The 17,981-nt window shown below is 38.3% G+C and overlaps 1 protein-coding gene across 2 annotated transcripts in view; it reads right to left on the reverse strand.

The window, feature by feature from the left end:
- Positions 1-17,981, reverse strand: part of CHCHD3 (coiled-coil-helix-coiled-coil-helix domain containing 3) — a 296,155-nt gene that overhangs the window by 98,895 nt on the left and 179,279 nt on the right. Inside the window, exons 5-6 of one of the 2 annotated variants that reach the window (XM_019030866.3) lie at positions 2,841-2,855; positions 1,510-1,593 (exon numbers count right to left, since the gene is read on the reverse strand). In XM_019030866.3, coding sequence (XP_018886411.1) covers positions 1,510-1,593; positions 2,841-2,855 — 99 coding nt within the window. The remainder of the gene's footprint in view (positions 1-1,509; positions 1,594-2,840; positions 2,856-17,981) is intronic. The other variant, XM_019030867.3, reaches the window with a different exon arrangement.

A 17,981-nucleotide genomic window follows, 5' to 3' on the forward strand; every position in this document is an offset into this window, starting at 1 on the left:
TCCCAACCCCCCCCAGCCTTCCCAAACATGCCAAGTTCACGCCTGCTTCACGGTTTTGGCAATGGCTTGCTTCCCTATTACCATAGGCCTCTTCCCAAATGTCATCTCAACAGAGAGTTCTTCCCTCTCTACCCAACTCCATGCCTAAACCCCAGCCCTGGGACTCTCTTTTCCCATTTTATTCCTCCCGAAATTATCATAACCTGCCATACAATATGTATTCTGGTTTTAATTGAATTTAAGCTCCATGAAGACAGATGTTTACCTCATTTTCTTCACTAGTACATAGCTGCTGGCACAAGACCAGGGTGCTTAAGTAAATATCTGCTAAATGAATGAGCAAATGCTCCCTACATTCAAGAGGTACTCAGTTCAGTAACATATGGAGACAGCAAACACATTTAACATATACATAACTGTACTGAGTGAGGGTTAATAGTGTATTTCTTACTTTTTCCTATTTTCTTATCAAATAACAGTTTCAACAAATAAAATTTTGAGGGTTTCATTCAAAAGAAAGAGAGAGCTCACTCTGCAACCTCATGGTCTATGTATGAAATTAATCTAGATAACCAATCTACTTTATTGAAAAGGGCACTGATAAGGTGCTCAAACTCCCATTCTTAAACTCACTGCCTTCTTTTGTCCATCTCTGTCCAATTCTAGACCCATGCTGACTTGACGCCGTATCTCTTTTCCTTCTCCTAACTCATGTTTAACTTCTGCTATTCAGCTCCTATCTACCTCTCCTGAAGGAGACATTCATTTCTAAACTACAAATGCAGTGAAACTGAGTTTTCAGAAAGAAGATATATCCTGCCAGGTGCAGTGGCTCATGCCTGTAATCCTAGCATTTTGGGAGGCTGAGGGAGGCAGATGACTTGAGGCCAGGAGCTCGAGACCAGCATGGTCAACATGGTGAAACCCTATCTCTAATAAAAATACAAAAATCAGCCAGGCGTGGTGGTGCACGCCTGTAATTCCAGCTACTCAGGAGGCTAAGGCATGAGAATCGCTTGAACCTGGTAGGTGGAGGTTGCAGTGAACCAAGATCATGCCACTACACTCCAGTCTGGACAACAGAGTGAGATTCCATCTCAAAAAGAAAAAAGCAAAAAAAGAAAAGATAAAAGAAGATAAATATATCCTTTAAAACACTACCATTTTTAAGAGTGTACTAAAGTTTAGTCAATGTCTGGGAGAGATAAGAGTAGCAGTGTACTGTCTGACCTGGAGGCAATGTAGATTCTAAACGTATAAGAAAAGTATTTGCGGTAGGTCCCAAGTGGTAAAACGCATCAGTGAACAAATAACGCAACGATTCCAAAGTGACCAAAGAAAAAATGGCATTGTTACAGAGGATGAACTAACTACCTGCTTTGCTTCTTCACTTCCTGGCCACTTTACAACCAGGAAAAGCAGTTGAAGTTCTAATTTATTAATTTTTAAATAAATATACAAGAAAGCAGCAGATGTGGTAATAGAATCAATGACAAAAAATAGTCATACCCTCTCCTCCAGTCTAGCCAGCTGTTCTTTGTAGAATGCATCCTGCTTCTTTAGCACTCGGTCTTTCTCTTCCAGCTGCCTAGCCTAAAAAAAGAAATGAGGAATATACTATATCAAGAAAAAGCAGCAACAGCAAAGCAAAAGTCAAGAATAAATTGCATTAGAAATAAGAATACAAATCTGACGATTTTTGCAATCTATTAGGTCTCTGCCATAGAAAAACATTAAGATGATGATTGCTGTATTTAAATGTAAAGAATAAGTCCACATTGTATTTTTTTTTCCACTGTAACAGCTGTGTCCTATTTTGTCCAAATATATTTGGAAACATCAGAATACAGCACATAACAGACTCTTATTTAACTTCCCTATCAAAGAGTAATTTCAAGGATTAATATTTTGTACAACGAAACTTTAATTTTATCCTGGGCATAAGATACATGGCTCTTTTTTGAACAAAAAAGTAATGGCTAAATAACATTTTGTACATAAATCTTGTGTTTAAGAACAGTTAATTACCTGCAAATAAATACATACATTGTTCTATTTCCCTTTATGTAAAGAATTAATTGTTATGGAAGAGTGGAAACAAAAACTACCATAATTGCTTATTTCAATAATTCAAAATAATCATAATAAATAACAATATTTAAAAGTAATTTTAAAAGCTTTAGTTATTGCACTTTCAATTTACAAGATTTTTTAAAATAAAATCAAAACAAGTATAATATTTTTGGTTCTTTAAAAAATGATGAAGATGGCTACTTATGGATATTTTTCAAGATTTGTAAAAAAAATGCATTTCTTAAACTAATGTTGGTATCTTGAATATTATGTTTAATTGGCCTTTATCTCTGAGGGATGAGACTTTCCTATATCACTCTGAGTTAGATTTTATTTCCAACATATTTTTTGCTCAGTGAATGCTGAATATATGCCTGACTACAACTTATAAGAAAGTGTGTGTGTGTATATATATGTGTGTATATATGTATATATGTGTGTATATATACATATATATACACATATATATACACACACACACTATATATAGATATATATTTTTGTGTGTATCTTTTAATATAAACAAAGTATATATATATATTACTTTTAATATGTAAAGTGTATACATTTTTTTAATTGTATGCATCCAGCCATCCATTAACAAGTATATATTTAGGCATTCCCATCCTTGTGCTATTTCACCAAAATTCTTTTGCTAAATGATCAAGTATTGTCTGTTTCAGATGTCAAGGTGCCTGTCTACTCAATTATCTGCTTAGTTTAGGTGAACTACTTGCACATTTATAGGTTATTGTTTTGCTACTTACTTTGTCTTCAATATCCTGCAGCATGTTAAAAATAAAATAAACAGTTATTTAACAACATAAGTACTGTTTTTTCCTAATTTCACACACACACAAAATCTGATGGATAATATTTAAAATGCAAGCCAAAGAAGGTAATGGAGAAAAAATAAAAAGGAAATGCTTAACTTGAGACACATTTTAATGTCACTATGCTGTTACAGTTTGAATAGAAGATTTCAATGAAAAGTACATGCTGCTTGGAAGCATACGAATAAATAAAAACAAATACAATGTTAAGATTAGATTAAAGTACATTCATATACAAGTATATAATCTATGGCTCCCTGGTACAACACAGTAAAAATTTTATTAGACTGTTAAGAATATGAAACAAAAAGTAAATGAATTTCAAATCTAATATACATGACTACATAATCTAAAGAGAAAAGACCTCTCTAAATTCAACATAAAAACCCAAAATATAAATAAAGAAAATGAAAAAGAATAGACTCATAAGAAACTCCATAAAACAAAAGCATTATAAAATCAAAAGAAGAAGCAAGTAACAAAAACAGGAAAAGAAATCCCAACACGTAACTGGGAGAGTTAATGTTATTAACATATAGAGCACTGAAAAAAGAAGCCTTATCCCCCACTCCTCTCCCCACCAAAAAACAACAAAAGAAATATATACAAATAATATAAACTAGAAATCAACACACAAAAAATACAAATAATAAACACATGAAAAAAAACCCAACCCCACATCAAATCAGATAATACCAATTAAGGTAATATGGTGTCATTATTCATCTACCAATTAACAAAAATGTAAAATAAAAATACTCAATATTGGCAAGGATATAAGAAAATAGGCTCTCCTATACACTGCTGGTCAGAATATAAATTGGTATACCCATTTTATAAATCAACTGGATAAAATTAACAAGTCTTTAAAATGTACGTATGTACTGAGATCTAAAAACTCTACTTATGGTACTTAAGTACTATATGCAAAGATATTCATTATAGGGTTGTTTAAACTTCATTACAGGGTTGTTTAGAATTGCAGAGAAATAAAAACAAACCAATCCAATGGCTAAATGAAATATGTACTCAAAGTATACCACTTAAAAAAGAAAAAAGAAAAAAGCTATATAAACCAAAAGGCAGTATAACCTCTTTTTTTGTAGGGAAGATGAAGAGAAAAAACAAAAATAAAAAAACAAAAACAAACAAAAAAACCAGAAAGATATTTTACAAAATGTCAACAGAGGTTACAGCAGACTGGTAGACTTATGGGCGGTATCTATTTTCTTATTTTTGCTTCTTTATATGTTCAGAATTAAAAAGAAACATACTTTATAGTCAAGGGGCAAAAGGAAGAAATTTTTTAAGGTGAGCAAATGAATATGTTTCTTGATTGTGGTGGTGGTTATATAATTACATGCACTTGTCAAAACTCATAGAACTGTATATCAGAAAGAATGAATTTAACTACATAAATTTTAAAAATCAATATAAATTAAGTATACTAAAATTTATAATAATAACTATAAATGTGTGAATGTGTGTATAAATCATTATTATCATTAATCTTCTTATGTGGCCAATTTCACTTCCAGGCATTCAATCCTAGCAAATATTAAAATATAAGAGTATTTACATCTAAGAAAATGCAACCAGCATTATTTAAAGCAACAACTAAGAGTGAAAAATAGATGTTTGGGTAAATAAGATATAATCTGACAATAGGATATTGATTATAAAGATTTTGATCCAGCCATATAATCAAACAGTAAGAGTCCTTGAAAGCTGATATCGTAACAGAAAATTAATTTTTTAAAACTCAAAATATTAAATGAGAAAAAAACACGTCATAAAATAGCATGTGCCCTAAGCTCCTAATTTTGCATGAGAAATGGGGGAGGGAGGAGCAGAAGGGAGGGACAGAGAAGGTTGAGTACTTGTTTATACGGACATGGAAAAAAGTGTAAAGTATGGTAAGATGTTATAGTAGTTATGATATATGTAGTGGGATATATTATTTGGACTGTTTCTTATTTCCTATAATAAACAGTTATTACTTCTGTGATCAGAAAAAATCTTTTAAACATCAATATTCCATATGTTTACACTTGACTATGAGATGCAAATGTAGCACTGAGGGCATCTAAAAGAGCGAACTATTAAATAATTATATTAACAATTCAAAAAATTTAACAACTTGAACAGTTATAGATAGCATGGAAATTGTATTACCTACTAAATCCTGAATGTATCAGGTATCAGCACCTGGTTTTCTCCCCCATTCAATGTATGGCATTATCTACCCTGGCTATTAAAACACTCATACTAGGTAATGTTCCCTTTGTTCACATAGTGAGATTTTTTAAAATGCAAATAAATCATAATGGATATTCCATTATCATTATTTAGAAAACACTAAGAGAATTCAACACTTGAGCCTGGTGAGGACACTGCATCAATCAACAAATTTAATTTTGAAGAGCTGATTACAACCTAAATAAAGGATGTACAGATATTTGCTCACTCACTTTTCTAAGATATGATCCTTGAAAAAGTTTAAAATAACATGTCCAAAGCTCAGATGTGTACACTAAAGACCAAAGAGGGCAATATTTCCTAAGACCCAACACCACCAAGTTATAGGCCAGCAGCACACATCTTTCCCTGGATTGCAAACAGAATCAATAGTTTGAGATCCACTGGGAAGAATAACAAAGTAAGAAACATGGCCACAACACTTTAATAGCACATTGCTTTGAAACAGTTAATATGATGCTAGGAGGAAAAGTCACACGATATGAATCCTGAAACTTAAATAAGCCTAGAATACATTGACTAAGCTAATAGCTGCTGAGGATGGAGAGTCACATTCAACTTTAAAAAAGTAGTAAACCTACTGCAAGGAAATGAAACTCCGTAGAGCTCTCTAACAGAGAATCACTGTAAATGAACAAATAAAAACAAAGAGGACTACAACATTATTTATTGATATAGAACCATATCTTGGGAAAAAATAATATAACACATTTTTCCCCATCTACTATTTGCTATTCCTAGAAGAAATATGTATTGAATAGTTTTCAGATCTTGCCAGATTTGGGATAACGTAACTGGGCTGGAAAATGTGACACAATGTACTTAAGTGGATCATTATGGAAAACTAGAATATCCTATAATGCAAGAGAAACAAAGAAAATATGGAAATCAAGTTTAAGGAACCCAACACGAACATTTTGATGTCTTAACTTGGTGTTGATAGCTAGATTAAAAGTGAAGTACATATGTTTACTTCCTTAAAGACTTGTCTCTTTTCAGAATAGACTTGAAGGGGCTTTACAACAAAGGGTATAATAAAGTTTATACAAGAGAAAACTGGGATTATGAATATAACATACTGTGCTGATAGAAACTTTACCTTCCCATGAATAGTCCAGGCTAAATCTTCATAGCACACACTTTTCGGCATTACTACGCCCTTTTAGCCCTGGTTGCTCCTGGGGACTCAGGTGTGGCACCAACTGCGTGGCATTGGGAACTTGGTAACAACACAATCACTTAGCACAGATAATGTATTGTCACTTTGTATATCAAGCACAAGGCATTTTAAGGCAAGGTTCTGTGCTATAGGCAAAGCTTGTATATTTTAAATGACAAAGTTCCTTGAAATGTCAGTATTCAATTTTTAATAGCTCAGGGTAAAAAACAAAGCAGGTACCTACTCAACTTTCCATGAGATAAGACTATGAAGCCAGAGATTACTAGAATTTAGAAAAGGCAACAACTCTCTTAACAATATAAACAGGACATCCCTGTAACCATATATCCTTTCATTCTAAATCTTTTAACAATCTGAAGCATACATATAAAGAACTGAGAAAGACTAATCTTTCACTATAATATGGATAATCTATGGTAGGCAAAATCTGTTTTACAACTCACATAGGCAGATGAGCAAATAAGAGTAGGAAAAAGAGCTTTATTTCTTGTCAAAACTACATATAAGGTGCAATATATACGAACCTAATAAAATTATATGCTGACATAAAACAGAAAAAGAACTGAAATATCAAAGGAGGCCGAACCATAAACTTGTAAGGTAATATTGCATTTAGAAGCTGTAAAACATGATCACTGTGAATATCAATTAGCTGTTAACAGAATAATTAAAGTAGCCATATATTCAATTAATTGAATTCTAGGCCTTTGTTAGGAGAAATTACATAGGGTTCACTGAGTCTTTACCAAGTAGCATTAATACACAAAGTATTATACTTCCAGCACTGTTTTCCAAACCATATCAGAGGGTGACCTTCAGTACGGTAACTCACCTAGGTGAACTTAAATGATATCCAACCTATTATCATACTTTTCAATGACTATTTGGAGGCATAAACATCAGCTATAAGCAGATCCCAGCTGGAAATGTTAAACTGCACTGATGTCCACTAACGCTATAACACCTAATATAAGGTGAACATAGACCAGAGAGATGAAATACAAAAGCCCATTCTTCCAATAGACTTCCTAATCTGAAGTCTGGAACTCAAACCCAAGCACCCAGGATTAGATCAAGGCAGCTGGTTTTGGTGTTTGTCTTGTCTTCCCCTTCTCAGAGTTTCAAGAGCCCTGATCGACATTTTAAGTTTTTTCATACTAATAACATACTGAAAACAGCCAACTGATCATGTCCTTTGCCACCCTGGGGTATGATATGGTTTGGCTCTGTGTTTGCACCCAAATCTTATCTTGAACTGTAATCCCCATAATCCCCACATGTTGAGGGATAGACCAGATGGGAGGTGAATGGATAATGGGGGAGGTTCCCCCTGCTATTCTTGTGATAGTGAGTGGGTGCTCACAAGATCTGATGGTTTTATAAGCATTTGACGGTTCCTCCTTCACATGCTCCTTCACTCTCTGGCTTGCCGTGTGAAGAAGGTTCCTGCTTTCCCTTTGCCTTCCACCATGATTGTAAGTTTCCTGAGGCCTTCCCTGGAAGTGCAACTGTGAGTTAATTAAATCTCTTTCCTTTATAAATTACCTACTCTTGGGTAGTATCTTTATAGCAGTGTGAAAGTGAAATAATACAGTTAACTTGTACGAAGGTAGTGGGGCACTGCTATAAAGATACAGAAAACGTGGAAGCAAGTTTGGAACTGGGTAATGGACAGAGGTTGGAACAATTTGGAGATCTCAGAAGACGAAAGGAAGATATGGGAAAGTTTGGAACTTCTGAGAGACTTGTTGAACAGTTTTGACCAAAATGCTGATAGTGATATGGACAATGAAGTCCAGGCTGAGGTGGTCTCAAGATAGATATGAGGAACTTACTGGGAACTGGAGCAAAGGTGACACTTGCTATGCTTTAGCAAAGACACTGGTGGCATTTTGCCCCTACTCTAGAGAACTGTGAAACTTTGAACTTGAGAGAGATGATGTGAAATTGGAACTTATGTTTAAAAGGGAAGCAGGGCATAAAAGTTTGGAAAATTGGCAGCCTGACCACGTGGTAGAAAAGAAAAACCTATTTTTCTGGGGAGAAATTCAAGCCAGCTGCAAAGATTTGTAAGATTAACAAGGAGCTGAATGTTAATCACCAAGACAATGGGGAAAATGTCTCCAGGGCATGTCAGAGGCCTTCACAGAAGCCCCTCCCATCATAGGTCCAGAGGCCTAGGAAGGAAAAACGGTTGCCTGTACCAGACCCAGGGCACTGCTGCTGTGTGCAACCTCAGGACTTGGTGCCCTGAGTCCCAGCAGCTCCAGCTCCAGCCGTGGCTAAAAGAGGCCAAGGTATAGCTCAGGCCATTGCTTCAGAGGGTGCAAGCCCCAAGCCTTAGCAGCTTTCATGTGATGTTGGGCCTGCAGGCGCACAGAAGTCAAGAATTGAGGTTTGGGAACCTCCACCTAGATTTCAGAGGATGTATGGAAAAGCCTGGATATCCAGGCAGAAGTCTGCTGCAGGGGCAAAGCCCTCATGAAGAACCTCTGCTAGGGCAGTGCAGAAGGGAAATGCGGGGTTGGAGCCCCCACGCAGAGTCCCTACTGGGGCACTGCCTAGTGGACCTGTGAGAAGAGGGCCACTGTCCTCTAGACCCCAGAATGGTAGATTCACTGACAGCTTGCACAGTGCACCTGGAAACGCCACAGGCACTCAATGCCAGCCCATGAGAGCAGCATGGGGGCAGTAACCTGCAAAAACACAGGGGCAAAGCTATGTAAGGCCATGGGAGCCCACCTCTTGCATGAGGGTGAACTAGACATGAGACATGGAGTCAAAGGAGATTATTTTAGAGCTTTAAGACTTCATGACTGCCCTGCTGGATTTCAGACTTGTGTGGGGCCTGTAGCCTCCTTATTTTGGCCAATTTCTCCTATTTGGAATGAGAGCGCTTACCCAATGCCAGTACCCCACTTTATCTTGGAAGTAACTTACTTACTTTTGATTTTACAGGCTCTTACATAGAAAGGACTTTCCTTGTCTCAAATGAGACTTTGGACTTGGACTTTTGGGTTAATGCTGTAATGAGTTAAGACTCTGGGGGACTGTGAGGAAGGCCTGATTAATTTTGAAATGTAAAAAGAATCTTATATTTGGCAGGGGCCTGGGTGGAATGACATGGTTTGGCTCTGTGTCCCTACCCAAATTTCATCTCAAACTGTAATCTCCATAATCTCCACATGTCGAGGGACAGACCTGGTGGGAAGTGGTTGGATCACGGGGGCGGTTTCCCATGAGCAGTTCCAGTGATCAAGAGCAAGCTCTCATGAGATCTGATGGTTTTGTAAGTGTCTGAAGGTTTCTCTTTCACATGCTCTTTCTCCTGCCACCTTGTAAAAAAGGTGCCTGCTTCCCCTTTGCCTTCTGCTATGATTGTAAGATTCCTGAGGCCTCCTCAGCCATGTGAAACTGTGAGTCAATTAAACCTCTTTCCTTTATAAACTACCCAGTCTCGGGTATTTCTTTATTGCAGTGTGAAAATGGACTAATGCAAAAGTATATCTGCTATTCTCTTAAATAAGAATGCAGAGCCAAAAATGAATGATTTTTGAAATTAAAAAGTAAAGCCAACATTGAATAAAGAGAGGAGGTTGTTGGAGTACACAAGTTTTGAATAGAAAGTGATCCGGTGGTGTTTTGCTTTAAATTATCCCAGAAGTTCTCTCATAACGTTTATGTATATCATAGTGCTTAACAAAAGAAGCAAAATGCAGCGCTGGATGAAATTAGAACCAATTTTATAAACTTTCTTCTATAGCTTGAGAGAGAGGGAACAATTGTAAACTATACATTTACTCCTCCAGTTTTCTAGTTTTATTTCATAATTTGGAAGTTATTAGCACTATGACACAGTAAGAAACTCAGTGAGGAGACAGAAGACTTGGGTGCCCATGTCGACTCTTCGGAATCACCACATCACCATGCACTGACCCAGCCCTGCACCCATGTTCCAAACCACTCTTGGATATTACTTCCAGAGTCTTTGCCAAGTCATACCCTAGCTGCTTCTCCTACTTTTGCAGCTAATAAAACCTTTCAATATGTTTCCTATGGCACTTGTTTTTGCTTTTACCTTGTATGATACATGCTTACTTACCCATTACTCCTCTCCTTAACTGTAAACTCTCTGAGACAAGAGAAGGGCTTTCCTCCTCTCTGTCTGTATCTTTGGCTCAAGCTAGATCTGTACTTTCCACAAGGAAACACTCAGTACACAGTAGCTGAATCAAATGAACTGCACTGAGGGCAAGAGTTTGTACGAAGTAAGTAGGTACAGCTTCTGCGAAGGAAATCTGTCCTAATGTCTATGATTTAGTTCAAACTACCACATGATATACAGTGTGATTTTATGTGTACATTATTATGTATGTACATTATTATGTAAGCTCTGAATTAGGTGCTGCCAGCATGTTACTCAGGAATGCACAATCCAGGAGCAATCAGCAAGTATTCTTATTAGAAGCTCGAAAAGTAGGAGGCTACTAGAAGGGCTTCAGTCATCCATGTCTTAATCAACAGTGATGTTTTGCTAATTAGCAAAATGACTGCTGGAAATGGGATTTTATTGGTGAAAATGGTCCATTAACCAGCATGATAAATGTTAGATATGAGTTCTTATCAGTAAAATGAGAGCTCTCACAAAGATATCAGAATTAGCTGCCATATTATAAAGACACTCCTACATATGCTGCATGAACAGGTTAAAGAAATCCAATGAGGCCTCTAGTTTTTACTGTAGGAGTGGTACCTCAGAATTGATCCCTAAAAAGCTCTGTATCCAGCCATGTGTTTAAGACAAAGATTCTCATCCTTGGCACTATCAACAATTTGGACCAGATAATTCTTTGTTATGGAGACAGGTCTTACATACTATAGAATGTTTAGCAGTACTCGTGGCCTCTAATCCGTACAGCCCAGCAGCACTACCCCCTACTCTGAGTTGTGACAAGCAAAATGTCTCCAGACATTGCGAAATGTTGCCTAGGAGGCAAAATCGCCTTCTGTGGAAAACCACAGGTTTAAGAGGTGATATGGTTTGGCTGTGTCCCCACCTAAATCTCATCTTGAATTGTAGCTCCCCTAATTCCCATGTGTCATGCACGGGACCCAGTGGGAAGTAACTGAATAATGGGGGAAGGTTTTTCCTGTGCTGTCCTCATGACAGTGAATAAGTCTCATGAGATATGATTGTTTTATAAAGGGGAATTCCTCTGCACAAGCTCTCTTTGCCTGCCACTATGTAAGAAGTGACATTGCTCTTCCTTTGCCTTCCGCCATGATTGTGAGGTCTCCCCAGCTATGTGGAACTGTGAGTCCATTAAACCTCTTTTTCTTCATAAATTACCCAGTCTCAGGTATGTCTTTATTAGCAGTGTAAGAACAGACTACTACAAGAGGATTTTTGGTTGTTTGAGATCAAATACAAAAAGCCTCATCTGTCTCAGGTGAAACTTTCTTGCAAAGAAAATACTTAAAAGAACAGAAAACTGCAACTTCATTGAGTTTTACAAAACAGGTCATATGAATCATTTTGTACTGGATTTCTAATAAAGTTTTGTTCAATAAATGTCTGTATATATTGTAGATTGGGGTTGGGTCTGCTTGTGTTATCTATCATCTGGTGGTTGGGTTGAATTGCAAAGGCGTAAGGTACAAAAGCAATGAGAGTGGCTCAAATCTTTGTAATGTAATGAAATCATTTCCCAGTGAGAAAATATATAAAATATGTACAAAAGCTCGTTCTTTTCTACAACTTCTGGTAAAACTAGAATCAAAGCTTCTATCACATATAAGACTTTGAATCCATTTAACTTATGTTCAGATCAGGCAAGGCTGAGATTCCATTGACACGAACTGGTTCTGGTTGTTTAACATTTGTTCTGCTTGGGCAGTGACTATGCCATACCTGTTGTTAAATATTTTATATATAATTCCTGAGAACAAGGCATATTGTGATTCCATTATAACTTACAAGTTTCATGTTACAAAGTAACATGACATTTCAACGTGAAAGGTGCTGAAACATATCACTGCATCAGTTCAGTGGCATATGCTCTGTGCTCTCCGCCCAACATCCATTTAAAACAAGAACACTCTCTAAAGCTCCGGCCTTGGCCAGCCCAGAAAAGGGCTCCCACAGTGCAGCGGTGGGCTGAAGGGCTCCTCAAGTGCCACCAAAGTGGGAGCCCAGGCAGAGGAGGCGCCGACAGCGAGCAAGGGCTGTGAGGACTGCCAGCACGCTGTCACCTCTCACTAAGACATAAAGTACAAGAGACTGATTATGGGGACATGTGTGGGAAGGGTGGAGGAGAGAAGGAGCAGAAGAAAGCAGGAGAGCCTCAGACTGTGCTGCAGGTCTGACACCAGCAACAGGAGGGAAGGAAGAAAGATGATACACAGCTCTGGGAAAATCTTAGCCAGGCTGATGGGGAGCCCCAGAGCGCATGGTGGATCCCAAAGGTGCAGCAGCTTGATGCTGTCAGCTAACTGCACCACACCCTTTGAAGCAGGTTCTCTTAAACAAAGAGCTAAAGGGCACGCTCCTATGGCCGCCACATAATCAGATTTGTTAATTAACACAAAACAAAATGATGACAGCAAACATCAACTTCCACTTCAAACAGAATGTAAACCAGCAGAGAATGAGGTTTACATGTGTTTGTATGTATCAGTTCCCTTTAGAATTGCTTCACTTATGCAGGCCAGGCTGAGTAAATCCAATTGAACTTATGGAATACTATTTGATCCATAAGTTCTATCAAGTAGAAAAAGCAACAAAATAGGCATCAGACAATTAAAGCTTCCATTCCATCTTGGCAGCTAACTCATGGTCTATAGCAGATCACCTCACCTTTCTGGATCTGTCTCTCATCTGTACAATTCAGAGGATAGGCTAAATAATATCTAAGACCCCTCTAACACCCACATTTCATGCGTTACATTTACCACAACATTTCTTCTATTATTCATTTGGAATCTACTAAGCAGCTAGGCCAGAGGAAATTCAATAAATGTGTATGTTCTTCTGCCAAACTGCTAGGATGCTAGGGGCACACATTAAACAACATTTGGAAATAACCGTGTGTATGTGACACCTGGATGCCAGGGGCAGACACTGTGTGGCAGCAGCGTTCCTTCTCTGCCTGACTTGGCACCAGCAGTGGGTTTGCAACTACTAGAACAGAGCCTAAGCCGTAGCAATATTCGCTGGGCTGCCTCCTGAACCTCATACCACCTGGCAAACTCAAATAGGTAAGATTGGGGCTGCAAGGGGCCGCTTTTCTAAAATAACCTCAACTCATTGCTGCTAACCAAATCACACTCATTCTTATCTTCTATATAAAAATGAGAAAGGCCAGAAAATAATCAGGCATGTTCATCCTGTTTATGTTTCTTTACAGAAGCTGGTACAATTACATCATACGGACATTTAACTTCTGCAAACTCAACTGCCCAGGGTGATGGAGGGAGAGAGATAATTTCAGTAGTACCCAGGGCTCCACTTACTCCACAAGAAAGCCTGAGACCGGAGGCATACATCAGCTCTCCTCTCGATCTGTCTCATCTCCCACATGCCCTCACAGAGTGAGCATCTTTTCCCAGTGAATGGAACTCTAGTGGTTGAACTTATACAAGATTCATTCACAAACCTTTAAATGAAAGCCAGCACTTTCATCTAGTGCTCAACTAAAGAAAACTACTGACCCAGAATGGAAAAAAAAACTAGCAGTGCTGGACTCAAAAGAATAATTTTGAACAAAAGAAATGTTTACCTTACATGCTGATTTTAAAACTAAATCCTTAAGATGCAACTCTACTATATTCTAAGAAAAATAGAATTTGGAGGCTAGGCACGGTGGCCTGTAAAGCCAGCACTTTGGAAGACCGAGTCGGGTGGATCACCTGGGGTCAGGAGTTCAAGACCGGCCTGACCAATATGGTGAAACCCCGTCTCTACTAAAAAAACAAAAATTAGCTGGGTGTGGTGGTGGGCACCTGTGGTCCCAGCTACTCAGGAGGCTGAGGCAGGAGAATTGCTTGAACCGGGGAGGCGGACGTTGCAGTGAGCCGAGATAGCACCACTGAACTCCAGCCTGGGCGACAGAGCAAGCCTCCCTCTCAAAAAACAAAAAACAGAGAGAGAAAAAAAGAAAAATAGAATTTGGAAAATCACTTAAGGGATAAAAATTACTTTCTAAAGAAATCTTCCACAATGGGTCACTGGTAATGAAAGTACAACAGAACATTCAGCCCTTTACAACATCCCGTTTTCCCCAAACCCGTAGTGAGGGAATTCTTGAAAACCTTCAGCCTCTGTACAAAGCCTCCGGCTTATCTAGCCAAGGAAAATAAGTTAAGAGATAAGATCTTGGGAATAACAAATGATAACCTGAGGCCTAAACAGGGTAAGAAGGGAAAGAAGTCTTAGAAGGGAGCAATGGAAAGAAGAGAACGCGCTCAAAGCACGAGTCATCTGAATAGAAAGCAACAGCGCACACAAGATAGGATGGAAATCAGCCACCTCAGTGCTGGGATGGAGGTGACTGAAGAGAGACATGCCATCGTCCGCCCATTAAAGAAGCCACCCTGAGGCAAAGGCAAAGGTCACAGGAGGGAGGCAGGGGGTCCTCTTGTCTGACTCAGTCCTCAGGCCTGGCTGGTTTAGACTTAGCTTTGTTCTTCTCTGATGGCCAGTGATGATGAGATTTGTTCATGTGTCTGTTTGGCTACATAAATGTCTTCTTTTGAGAAGTGTCTGTTCATATCCTTCGCCTACTTGTTGCTGGGGTTGTTTGTTTTTTTCTTGTAAATTTGTTTGAGTTCATTGTAGATTCTGGATATTAGCCCTTTGTCAGATAAGTAGATTGCAAAAATTTTCTCCCGTTCTGTAGGTTGCCTGTTCACTCTGATGACAGTTTCTTTTGCTGTGCAGAAGCTCTTTAGTTTAATTAGATCCGATTTGTCAATTTTGGCTTTTGTTGCCATTGCTTTTGGTGTTTTAGTCATGAAGTCCTTGCCCATGCCTATTCCTGAATGGTATTGCCTAGGTTTTCTTCTAGGGTTTTTTCTTCTAGGGTTTTTTCTTCTAGGGTTTTTATGGTTTTAGGTCTAACATTTAAGTCTTTAATCCATCTTGAATTAATTTTTGTATAAGGTGTAAGGAAGGGATCCAGTTTCAGCTTTCTACATATGGCTAGCCAGTTTTCCCAGCACCATTTGTTAAATAGGGAATCGTTTCCCCATTTCTTGTCAAAACCACAATGAGATACCATCTCATTTAGAATGGCAATCATTAAAAAGTCAGGAAACAACAGGTGCTGGAGAGGATGGGGAGAAATAGGAACACTTTTACACTGTTGGTGGGACTGTAAACTAGTTCAACCACTGTGGAAGACAGTGTGGTGATTCCTCAGGGATCTAGAACTAGAAATACCATTTGACCCAGCCATCCCATTACTGGGTATATACCCAAAGGATTATAAGTCATGCTGCTATAAAGACACACGCATACGTATGTTTATTGCAGCACTACTCCCAATAGCAAAGACTTGGAACCAACCCAAATGTCCAACAGTGATAGACTGGATTAAGAAAATGTGGCATATATACACCATGGAATACTATGCAGCCATAAAAAATGTTGAGTTCATGTCCTTTGCTGGGACATGGATGAAGCTGGAAACCATCATTCTCAGCAAACTATCGCAAGGACAGAAAACCAAACACCACATGTTCTCACTCATAGGTGGGAACTGAACAATGAGAACACTTGGACACAGGAAGGGGAACATCACACACCCGGGTCTGTTGTGAGGTAGGGGGAGTGGGGAGGGATAGCATTAGGAGAAATACCTAATGTAAATGACCAGTTAATGGGTGCAGCACACCAACATGGCACATGTATACATATGTAACAAACCTACACGTTGTGCACATGTACCCTAGAACTTAAAGTATAATAAATAAAAATAAAAAATAATAAAAAAAGACTTAGCTTGTTCACATCACTATTTGTGAACAATACTCTGGTATGGGAAGACCAAAACGAGACAGAGAGCTCCACAATCTCAAATTCTGGAAACTCCTGTCATACCAGAGTTTTGCTGTCAAGGTACTCAGGAATAGACATGATCACCATTGTCAACTTACAATTTTTAACATCCTTTGTCACCTTGAAAGACCTGTAACTATATAATCACACTAGAAAGCCTCACTGCACAGCAATGTGAAGCAAGTACAATTGTCTCTCAGTATCTGCAAGGGATTGGTTCCACAACTCCCCAAGACCCAAATCCACAAACGCTCAAGTCCCTGATATAAAATGGCATAGTATTTGCATATAAACTATGTACCTCCTCCCATATATGTTAAATCATCTCTAGATTACTTATAATACCTAATACAATGTAAATGCTATGTAAGTAATTATTATCCTGTATTTATTTTTTATTTGTATTCTTTTTAGTTGTTATATTGGGGTTTTTTTCTGAATATTTTCAATCCTTGGTTGGTTGAATCTGCAGATGCAGAAGCCATGGACACAAAGGGCCAACTGTAGTACAGTTTCTACACAACCTTTTTATTTTTTTATCTTACAGTTAAGGAAACAAGTTATAGAAAAGTGATCTGCCTGAAATCCACAAGCTGGAAGAGCTGTCTCATGAACACAGAATTTCTGACTCTTCCCAGGAGAACTCACCAGGCAGATCCATCTCTAGGTTTGAACCCAACAACAACAACAACAACAAAAACAACCTCATAATTCTGGTTTGGTCTTGCCTTCTGGGGAAGTCAGAATATTCTTAACTACCTGGCATGGGTATCCGGCCTGCTTATGGCTATAGTTATTGTTTTAATTACATATTGCCTTTCTGACTTAAAACTCATCTTACTGTGGGTAGGATTTTCATTAAGGCATCATTTGATCAGATGCTAGAAAGCTCTTCGCAAGTATTCGAACTGAGGAACTAACTGATCAGATTCCAGACCAGAGGAAAGAGATTCCCACCCTTAAGCCTTTTAAACTGCATGTGAGTATATTACATGTAAAATCATCTTAATGACAAACATGAGTGACGTCTGATGCCATATTTCTCAGCTATCAAAAATACTTGGACAAAGGACAGGCATGGTGGCTCATGCCTGTAATGCCAGCATTTTGGGAGGCTGAGGTGGGGGGATCATTTGAGGTCAGGAGTTCAAGACCAGCCCGGGCAACATGAGACCTCATCTCTACAAAAGATTAAAAAAAAAATCAGCTGGGCATGGTGGCATGCGCCTGTAGTCCCAGCGACTCAGGAGGCTGAGGCGGGAGGATCATTTGAGCCCAGGAGGTCAAGGCTGCAGTGAGCTATGATCATGCCACTGTACTCCAAGCCTGGATGACACAGCAAGACTTTGTGTCTAGAAAAAAAAAAAACCCACAACTTTTTTTTCAAAAGAATCATACATATTTAAGGCAGAGGCAGGAATATACCTTAGAAACCAAGGCCCTTAGAAGTTAAAGACACTTTTAGGATCACAAAGCTAACTAGTCATGAGTTAAGAATAGAATACAGATTATTCTGACTCACATTTTAAAGTTAGCATACTAAGCAATATCTCAATATTCTTAAAAACCTACCTGCAAA

Source organism: Gorilla gorilla, chromosome 6 (genome assembly GCF_029281585.2).
Source record: "Gorilla gorilla gorilla isolate KB3781 chromosome 6, NHGRI_mGorGor1-v2.1_pri, whole genome shotgun sequence".
NCBI lineage: Eukaryota > Metazoa > Chordata > Mammalia > Primates > Hominidae > Gorilla > Gorilla gorilla.